General features: G+C 38.1%; 1 protein-coding gene across 3 annotated transcripts in view; it reads left to right on the top strand.

The window, feature by feature from the left end:
- Window positions 1-6,378, top strand: part of WASHC3 (WASH complex subunit 3) — a 48,495-nt gene extending 42,117 nt beyond the window's left edge. For all 3 annotated transcript variants that reach the window (XM_049626184.1, XM_049626183.1, XM_049626181.1), the window contains one exon: window positions 6,127-6,378. In XM_049626184.1, the coding sequence (XP_049482141.1) occupies window positions 6,127-6,211 (85 nt within the window). In that variant the 3' untranslated portion in view covers window positions 6,212-6,378. The remainder of the gene's footprint in view (window positions 1-6,126) is intronic.
- The last annotated feature ends 4,663 nt before the right edge of the window (window positions 6,379-11,041 follow it).

Here is an 11,041-nt window from a genome sequence, read left to right as displayed (position 1 = left end):
TGTAACATATTGATTTGGCTAATGAAAACATCTAATGAGTCAAGTTATTGTGCAGGCTTTGAACCAAACAAGCTCATTGACATTTGTCCTGGAGATATTTATTCAAAAGACATTTATACCTCCTCCCAGACTGTGGAATGACCAAAGTTATGGTTGCCAGAAGTAAAAGTAATCACCTCAACCTCACTTTGACAAGAGGGGATTTCTTTGTGTTAACCAAAAGGATACTGGAAAGCAAGAAAACTTTCTGTTAATTATACTGAAAGGATGTCCAGCCCTCTACGGGAATTCCTTATCTGCCAGTAATCTTTGTCTATGTCCTGCTACACACAACAACACAATGGATTAAAGTTTGGGCTTTGGCTGGTTGAGGGTGGGATAGACCTCAATTCCCCAACTGAACAATTCCAAAAAATAGTTTTACTGCTTCCATTTTTAATTCTTGCTGAGCTGGGATCCCATTCAATGTAATTATCATTTCTCAACCACTGGCTGGCAAACTGGATAGAAAGTACAAGACAGGAAAAAACAAGGTCAAAATATTGTTATTGGTCTAGTGTTGGAGACCTTGATCACGAGAGTCAGAGAAATAATAGAAATATTAAAGAGATGTTCTTAAAAAGAAGTTGTGGCCTGCCAATGACTAGTAAGCAAAAGATAAAGGAGCAGCTGGGAATTAAAGGGCCCCAAGATAAATGGCAAAAGCCAGTTCTTATAGGAGGGCTGACTTTCTTTTTCTTTATAGTATTAGGCATTACATTGTTTCCCTGACTGCAGGAATCTATGTACTACAACAAAGGACAGGATATACCTGGGTTGATGGGCATTCAGAAGAAAAAGACCAAAGCATGTGTAGTTTGAGTAAATGTAATGCTGAAATAAGTCTCACTAGCTACTATAATATCGTAGTCTAGATTGTCATTTTTATAACCACCCCAAAGATCTTTATATGGTCAGTACAATCTTGGTTCAGGAATTTAGTGTTTTACTTTTTCCTGAAGACCACCTATTGCCATTGCCTAGAGAGAGCTATGACAGAACAGTCTTGAGTGACAACAGTATCATGTGACATTATAGCTCTAAGTGTGCTATAGTTGATATTGAAAAGTGATTTGGATGATAACTACTGTACTCTCTCCCCATAACCACCTACTCAGTAATATTTTTACTAACAATGTTTTTGTCACTTAATCTGCTTTAAGTTCAATGGTCTTAGGTTTAAAGAAAATGAAAAATATTTTTAAACTATTTATCTACACTAAAAAATGTTTTTCCAAAGTATGTTTATATGGTTTTTGTGTCCTCAAAGTGGCTGTGATTTTAAGCACAAGTATAAATATCTCTTTAACGAAAACAAATTAAACCAACAATATTTGTATGTTAGGACTCTTTTCGTGTTCAGAATCACAGAAACCAGCTCAAACTAGTTTAAACAAAAAGAGAAGTTACTGATTCACATAGCAAAGAAGTCCAGGTAGTAGGGCAGGATCTAAGGCCCCGTGTCATCAGTGCTTGCTGTCTGGCTGCCGGTGTTCTCTCTTTCCTAGCACCCATTCCACCTTTACTCCTTGGCATAGTCATTCACTTCTCTCCTGCTACAGATGAGCTTACTGCTTGAAGCCAAGGAATTCACAATTATGAAGGCTTTAATATTGCTAGTTTTGCTAACTGAACAAAATAAACTATGGAATATTATAGCTCATTTCTAGGGAAACATTGTGATTGGCCCTGCGTGGGTCTTGTGCCCTCCCTTGAATCAATCTCTCATCCCAGGGGAAGATTCTTAATGATTGGCCAAGCCTGGATTATGTGACTAAAACAAGGAAGGTTATAGGGAAAGAGTGGGGGAACAGAGATTGTGATTGACATCCTTATTTGATTCCCATAAGTGAGAAAGGTGACAAAAAGAACTTGCACACAGCATCTACTATGCTAAAAAGTACTAATTTGTATGTGTTTAGTTCTTCCTTCTCCTTTCCTTTCTAAATTTTGGCTCATTTTTTTGTTGAAGTCAGCCTAGTAACTTTAATAAGTAACTTAAAAATACTTATTTTAGGGGCGCCTGGGTGTCTCAGTTAAGCATCCAACTTCAGCCTGGGTCATGATCTCAGAGTTTGTGAGTTCGAGCCCCACATTGGGCTCTGTGCTGACAGCTGAGAGCCTGGAATCTGCTTCAGATTCCGTGTCTCCCTCTCTCTCTGCCACTCCCCTGCTTGTACTCTGTCTCTCAAAATTGAATAAACATATTTAAAAAATTTAAATACTTATTTTAAAAGATAGACTAAGTAATGAGTTTAATGTTAAACTCCTATAATTTTGATTTTGTTAAGACTTTTTGGATAATCTTGGTGCCACAAATTATATAAGTATGCTTATTAAAATGTAGCTACCAACCTAGCGTTTTTTTTTATCATTGAACCACTATAGATTGAGATTTTTAAAAAACATGCATGATACATCATGAATGTACTTTTGACTTTATATGTGTCTCTATATTTTGCTGATAAACTCTTTTTTAGTGATTTACTTGTATATTTAAGATAAACTGTTATAAAGTCCTCATCTTCTAATTTTAGTAGTGAATCATTTGAATTTTTAGAAACTAAACTTTATACCAATACTTTAAGGTAGTAACTTTTTCAAATATATCTTTAAAACTTCTTTGCGTGGGGGGTGCCTCAGTGGCTCAGTCAGTTAAAAGTCCATCTTTGGCTCAGGTCATGATCTCATGGTCTGTAAGTTCAAGCTCTGCATGGGACTCTCTGCTGTCAGCACAGAGCCTGGTTTGGATCCTCTGCCTCCTTCTCTCTCTGCCCCTAACCACCTCCCTCTCAAAAATAAATAAACATTAAATAAAAACTTTGCATAAAAAGACAACTTAAAAGGTTCATATATACAGGATCAAGCAAGAGCACTTCTGATCATAAGACAAAAAGCCAAATTTTTGTTCCCACTAAGAATATGCTGGAAATGCTGGTATTATTATAAGTTTTATTACTGCTACTAACATTTCTATAAAGCTTTTTAACTTAGATAATGCTTTCATATACATTATTTCATTTGATTCTCATGGTATCTTGAAGTTTTTCTCTTTTTTGTACCCAAAGGGAACTAGTATATGCTTTTTCATTTGTCTGCCTAGCAATTCCAAGCCAAAGTAGCATACAATTTATTTTTAAGTGAATGAAGATAAACAATAATAAATACTGACAAACATACTAAGAAAATGGAACTCTTGGAATCCCACCAACCCCACCGGTGGGAGTGTAAGATGATACAGCTGCTATGGAAAACAGTATTGCAGTTCTTCAAGAAATTAAGCATAGAATTGCCATATGGTTGAGCAAATCCACTTCTAGATATATACCCAAAAGAAGTGAAAGAAGGGACTGAAACATGTATTTGTATACCATGTTCATAGTAGCATTATTCACAGTAGCCTGAAGTTGGAAACAATCCAAATGCCCATCCACAGGTGAATGGATAAACAAAATGTAATATGTGCGTACAAAGGAGTATTATTCATCCTAAAAAAGGAAGGAAATTCTCATACCTATTACTCCTACCATATGCTCTAATTTCATCAAATTTGAACTGCAATTACTTTATACTCTACCTCCCAAATGATTTATAGTTTCCCAAATGCAGCATGCATTCCCATTTTTTTTTTCTTTATTCAGAACACTCTCATCCTCACTCCCACCTTTTCTGTTTTTGAGAAACTCCTACTTATATCTTAAAACCCTTTACAAATGTCTCCACTTCTCTGGAATCTTCTCTGACCAAACCTCATAGAGTGAATTAACTTTTTACGTAAGCATAGTTACTACAACTGTATTTATGTATATCACATTTATAATAATAATTTATATTTCTGTCTCCCTCTAAAATATCCCCCTAAAATATCAGTTTCTTCAGGGAAGGAACTACTTGTTATTCATTTCTGTATCTCTAGCACCTAACACAGTTCCTGGCAAAATTGTGGGTACGTGATGATGATGATGATGATGATGATGATGTTGATGATGATGATGGCGATGACTATGACAACGACAATGACCACGAAGATAGCATTTATTTAATATACTTACTATGTGCCAGATATTATTTGATATACTTTACATATAATAATTCATTCTAATCATTACAATACTCCAGTCGGTTCGTTGGATCCAAAGTGGTTACCTAGCTTCCCCAAAATTGCTCAAATATGTAGCAAGACTGGGATTTGAATCCAGGCAGTCTGGCTCCAGAATGTGTGTTCTTAACCACTATGCTATACAGCTGTGATGATTACATGTATTAAAAAATGGTTACACACATACATTAATGTTATAATTTCAGCTCCTTTTAGGCTTAAGTTGCTTTTACCCTTAGTAGCATTTATTTAGGGGTATCATATACATTGTTTTATTTGTTTGAGTTGCCATAGATATAATTTTTACATTGTATTCAAATTCCCTCTGGTAATTTTTTTCTTTTTTAACAAAGTAAAGGCAATAAGAAATCACAAATACAGGGGCGCCTGGGTGGCGCAGTCGGTTAAGCGTCCGACTTCAGCCAGGTCACGATCTCGCGGTCCGTGAGTTCGAGCCCCGCGTCAGGCTCTGGGCTGATGGCTCGGAGCCTGGAGCCTGTTTCCGATTCTGTGTCTCCCTCTCTCTCTGCCCCTCCCCCGTTCATGCTCTGTCTCTCTCTGTCCCAAAAATAAATAAAAAACGTTTTAAAAAAAAAAAAAAAAAAGAAAAAGAAATCACAAATACAGCAAAGACAGATTTACTTGGAAAATGTGCCCAGTATTCATGCCCAGTGGTTCCACAGTCTTGCTTCTATGGAGAGCAATGAAGACTGTGGTCTCATGTTAGTGTTTTAGGCAGATGGAGTATCAGTCAAAACCTGGTAAACGCCTTACCCAGCTTCAAAGTTTTACTGTATCGAGTACATGTGACTTCCTAATAGGTATAATCTAAAACTGTGCAGTAGAGCAAATGAGTTTCTGTTTTACCCATTGCTGGGGAGCAGTGCCAGCATATCTTTCTGTTTTGTACATGACAGATATGATATTAAAAACTATAAGCCAAAACTCAGCCATAGTTTTTAATAACTAAATGTACATGGTAGACTATACATGTTTTAATTTTAGTAACAGTGATTTTATTTATGGCAAAGCAGAGTTTTATTGGTTGGTGTCCTAAATCTTTAATAAGAATCAAAGAGCCTGAGGGAGAAATAAGTCTGGTAGTTCTCAATTATTAAGACAGAGCAGCTATATTATTCTTCCATTCCCTGTTAGTTTCCCCAAAAGTATACTTTACTTGCTTAACTTATTTTCTCAGTGAGAGTGAATAGAGGCTGAATGATAGTATTACCATATTGATTAGATAATTTACTAGCAAACACTATGGAACTTATCTAGTTGAATGTTTGGTTTGTTGTAAAATTTCATTTGGTTTATTATATCTCCCTGCAAAGTTGAGTTTAATCATTCTCATATCTCCTTGTTTTACCTAGGGAATCTTCAAGACATTATTTTTACCAAGTCATACTTTTTACATTCATTCTATGAAGATAAAATATAAGTGAAAACATTCAACAAACATTAAGAACCTTTTACCAGGCCCTCTTCTCCCCTGCAAAATTTCCATACTGTCTGTGTTTCTTAATGGCCATTCTTTAACTCTCTTCCATTTGTAAATTTCTTTCTGCAGCTTTCCTGGAACATAAAGATTTTCGTTTTCTTTCCATTTCTAGCTTTCCTTTCTCTGTACCTCTTGTATACTTGGAGACTACGGAGACGTAGCACTGGTCACGCCAGCCTCTCCACATCACATCTCTGTCTGTAGTTGGGTCTCCATGGAATGAGAAGCAGAAAGTACTGAACTAGAAAATTCTGTAAGGACTGGCAAGAGAAAACAGCACTGTGGCCCATACAGGAATAGCACTAGTAATCCCCAGAGTGCTGGAAAAGCCAAAGAGAAGCATGCTGTGGAGGAGACTGGGAGACTCCCAGTTAAGGACACAGACTCGGTGAACTTATTAACAGCAATATTCTAGGATGAACCTAATTTGCAGATAGTAATTGCTTTTTTTCAACTGGAAAAACCAAATTGTTTCCTTCTCTTTCAGGAGGCCAGATGCTCCAGTGCCTGATGGTGAAGGTGAAAAAAATACAGAAGAAAGTTCAGATAGTGAATCTTCTTTTAGTGACTAAGCTTAATTTTGATAACAGTTACACATACATGTGTGGGTATGCATTTACATTCTATAAGAAAGAGAGCCTGAGCTTGAACTCTTAGTCATAAAAACATCAAATGGTTATATATCTACCACCAAACTCCCTCTATGTTAAAAAAATAATAATAAAGCATTTATAATCTGGCAGAATGTCTTATTACCAAAATACTGAAAAGTAGAATAACCAAAATAAAGTGCCATTAGTGCTGCATATACCAAGGTGGGAGATTTCAGGATGTGGTGATCATTGAAAATGAAGTCAATGTGAGTTTGGTGATCAAAAATAGACTCAATGCAAAAAAGTGAATTTGACTAAGTGAGTTATTCAATTTTTGTGACTATTTTAGCATGAAAAGTATTAAGTGCATTTATATTACGAGAATTGCTAAAGAATTTTCTGGCAGAGACTAATATTGGATTTAAATTTTCAGTGACAACTTGAAGCTTATATGTCATAGAAATTATGAAGTTGAAATTTATTGGCATATAGAGCTTTTCACCACTTGTTCATTAGTTCATATACTATCAAAGTGTCAGATATTCTTAGAATATTATCAGATAGAAATTGAATTGAAGGTAGTTTCAGTGTGTTTCACAGTGAGCAGGCATCATGTCATCAACTCTTTTATTGCCTAAACAGAAAAAAATCTTTAATTTAAAATGCTGTCCTTACCTCACCTTGCAAATAATTCTTCATGAATAATTATTTGCGCAGTCTAGAAAATCTCTAAAATACTTACATGGAAAGATATATAAATGCATTTGATTAATGGTACCTGTCTTAGTTTAGCCCACCTGAAAGTAGACCCTGAGGAAAAGACTTGGGGGTAAGTATGGCATTTGTGAGGTGATCACAGGAAGCAGAAGCGAGAGAACAGGAAGAGCAAGAGAAAGAAAACCCATACAAAAGTTTATTACCAAGGTTGCCATTTTGAACTCTAAGACCTGAGAAGTTTACCAAGTGCCTCCTCAAAATATTCACCTAATACAGATAGGATAATTACTAACCAGTTTCCATCCCCTATTAGTTGAAAGTTACCTCCAGGAGAAGTGACTACCCCAGCATTTCTGAGCTATCCTTTTATGAGAGAAAGTAGGCTACCCCAACATTGAAAAAGGACTTGGAACAGAAAGCGGAAAAATGCATGCCTCACACTTGTGGTAGGATTTCACTAGCAAAAACGGACAGGTCTGAGTTCAGAACTCTCTAAGTGCAGTTGTGGCTGATATCAGAAGTTGACAAGGAGATGTGATGTTTGGCAAAAGAGATGTTTGTTTTTGAATAAATAGTTCTTACCTATTCAGAACTGCTTGAGTCCCATGTTAAGTTCATTCTATCACTGAGTCTTCAAAGTGATGGTCAGCAACAGTCTATAAAAGACTGCCCAGGACGATTAGACAAGTTACAGTTCCTGTTACTACAACTGAACCCAAGGCCAAAATATATTCATCATCTCTTTCTTCCACCAGCCATTTGAGATTTTCATTGCTCTCTGCCAGAAATTCAGCTAGTCTAGTTTGGTTGACTGCCTGAGTGGCCCAGACCTTCATCCCTTCAGGGATCTAGGGTCTTGGTTACTTTGCCCTTTTTAGGCTATGAGTATCACAATTGTTTGTTCACTATTCACATCAGGCACGGAAATATCAAGACATGCCCCAGTGAATCACCTGAGTTCCAGACACATTCTCCCTGTTTCTTTTTGTAATCACATTTCTAGCTCCTCATGTTAACCAACATATTAATTCCCCTTTCTTGCCTGTTGTCCCACAGACATGAGCAACCCAACAGGACCAGTTGGCAGCTGTAGCTTCAGTTTTGTGGAGTCCTTACAGTGCTTCCTGGGGGAAGTGTGCCAGCTTCTTCCCCTTACCCTGTCAGGATACAGGACCTCCAATCCAGCAAAGCCTAAGGTGGTAGGAATGGGAAACACATTCTACAAGTAGCTCACTGGGAATGGTGGTAAGAAAGGCCAATCCTATTTCTATCCTCTTGGTTCCTGCACCTTGAAGTTGGGAACAGAGAATCATATGCTGTCATTGGTATAGTGCATGTATCCTATCCTGGAAAATAGAACCTTAATCCTACAGGATATTATATCTGAGCTGATGCCTAAGCTGACTCTGTAATAGGCCATTTCATTGTTCTACTAGATTAATTGCTTCTGGATGATGCTGTATACATAGGACCATGGATGTAATAACTCATGTTCTTTGTTTGCTATAAAACAGTTTCTTGATCCAAGGCAGTGTAATCCAGGATACTATGTTGATAATAGGCATTCTGTAGACTATCAGATAGTAATGATAGCAGAGGTACTGCTGGAAAGGAAGGCAAGCCTATATTAAGAGTGCAAATTAATTAGTATAGGAATGAATGAATTCCTCCTTCAGGGTGAAAGGAAATCAGTGCACACAACTTGCTACCAAGTAGCTATTTGGTTTCGATAAAGGAATGGTACCAAATCATTGGTCTCTGCTGCTGACAGAGCACGTATTCAATAGTGGTAGTAACTAGAGCAGCCCTTAATGAGAGAAAAACCAAGCTGTTGGGCCCATACGTGGCCTCCCTCTATCTCTATCACCGTGATTACTCCATTCATGGGTTTGCTGTACAAACCTGGAGTGGGTAAGGATAAGACTGACTGAAATCTATTGGAATCATCCTATCTGCCTAATTGTTGCTTCCTCAGGTGAGTTGACATTCCATGATACAAAAATCTGCACATTTCACCATAATCAAAAGACTGTTTTTATCCTTAACTCAAGCCATGTCTTTCTCTATCAACATGGATGACCAAGGGCACTGTTAGAAGCTCTGTCCATCAGGAAGATTTTTGCCTCACCAGTAATCCGTACAGCCCCCTCTGAGAGAGGCTGTAGTGGAGAAGCCAGTCATTGTTGTCTCACCCCAATTTATCCAGCTGGTCCATCCCTGAACACGGCCTACTTTTTCCTTATCTGTCACTTGGTATGTTAATATTGCAAAAAATAGCCGCAGTTCTTCACTTCCCCCTGTCTCCGTATATACTGAGACATATATACTTTTGCATTGCCTTCCCACTGTGGGTGGAGCATTCTGCCTCACCTTCTGACTCTGAACTTAACCATGTGATTTTGCTTTGGGCCAGTAGAATGTTAGCACATGTGATTCAAGCAGAGGCTTGAAAACTACTTGGATGGTCTTGTCTTCTCTTGTGCCTCTGCCACTGACATAAGAATATGACCAGGATAGTCTGATGGAGAATGAATGACATGTGGAACAGAGCTAAGTTGTTCTCTTCACCCAGCAGCCAACCCCAAAATGTGAGCAAGCGCAGCCAAGATTAGAACATATGCCTAGCCAATTCCCAGCTGGCCCTAGATGTGTGAATAATAAATGCTCATTGTTATTATATGGTATAACTGTAGCAATATATAACTGATACAACTGATCATAGGTAATTCCCCATGAGATCATAGGAATAGGTTGAAGGAGATACATTAGTGTAAGAGATGTAAGTGATAGGGGAATCTAGGCTACGTGTCCATGTAACTTACACATACCGTGTGCACTTGCTCGGGCTTGATCCCAAATGTATCATTTCTGTCAAATGATAGATTGCTACTGGGACTATCTGACCTGATGATTTGGTGAATCTGATAACACCCACCTCATGATGGGCAGCTCTAGTTAATCACTTGATATCAGATTTTCAATTTCTGTTGGGTGTGGAGGTATGCCAGGAGCTGTTTTTCAAGCAATCAAAAGGCATGACTTTGCTCCAGAACCTAAGATCTGTGATGTTAACTTTCTAGTAGAGTTTGCCAGAGATGCTACATAGTGTTCTACATCAGGTATCTGTAGTGTCAATGGATAGTAGGTCATGTAATCAGCTGAGCAGCAGGACAGCTTATGTCACAGCCTGAACCTGGAACACAGCCCTCTCTGCTCTGTGCTCCATTTGAAACTGGCAGCCTTCCAAATCTCCCCATCATAAATAGGTGAGAGCAGTATTTGGCTTTCAAAAGCCAAGATCCCCAACATGCTATACCTCGTTCTTAATGGTAGAGGGCACGAGTTTAATAACTTGTCCTTTACCTCAGAGGGGATGTCCCAGCATCCTCCAGACCATTGAACCATTAAAACCTGCAAGGATCTGAATCTTCCATTTTCTAGCTTATGTGTATCTTATAGGGCACCAAGATCCTTCCTACTTCCTCTTCACCAAATCTTATTAGCCTGATTTACCAATACAAGTTACCAGCATGAGATTTTGTGGAATATCAGGATGAACAATATCCCTGCATCCCTACGGGATGTAGCTACCTACCACTGATTTTCCCAAGGATGTCGGCACCACCCTCATTACTCACATTCTTTATTTCCTTAGTAAAGAGAGTTCTCTAGATCCTTCCTGGGAAAATAGTAGGTTGGTTCTCTCAGCACAAGAAATAAATCTATTCTGACATTCCCATCTCTCGGCCACTGACCTCTTCCTCAGTCCTTTGACAAGGCAGTTTCAGCATCTCCGTCTAATTTAGTATAGGCCATCACGACCAAGTTTCAAGAAGCCATCCCGACAGCCTGTTAGCACCAGTTCCATGTGTCCTTGCCAGGATGTTAAATGTTGAGTGACAAGAGTGCTCTCATGTCAATAAAATCTCTTCTATCCAGCCTTATATTCTGCCCCCTCTGGTCTGACACATTCCAGATCTATTCCCACACATGTTCTCCAGATTTCTGCCAATACTTGTTAGCCAGTTCTAAAATTCAGTAAATAGGCTATTTCTTTCCAGATCAAGGACTATATTTTCTCTCTCAGCTAAA

Source organism: Panthera uncia, chromosome B4, assembly GCF_023721935.1.
Source record: "Panthera uncia isolate 11264 chromosome B4, Puncia_PCG_1.0, whole genome shotgun sequence".
Lineage (NCBI taxonomy): Eukaryota > Metazoa > Chordata > Mammalia > Carnivora > Felidae > Panthera > Panthera uncia.
The sequence above is the reverse complement of the archived record's forward strand: the minus strand, read 5'-3'. Positions and strand labels throughout refer to the sequence as shown.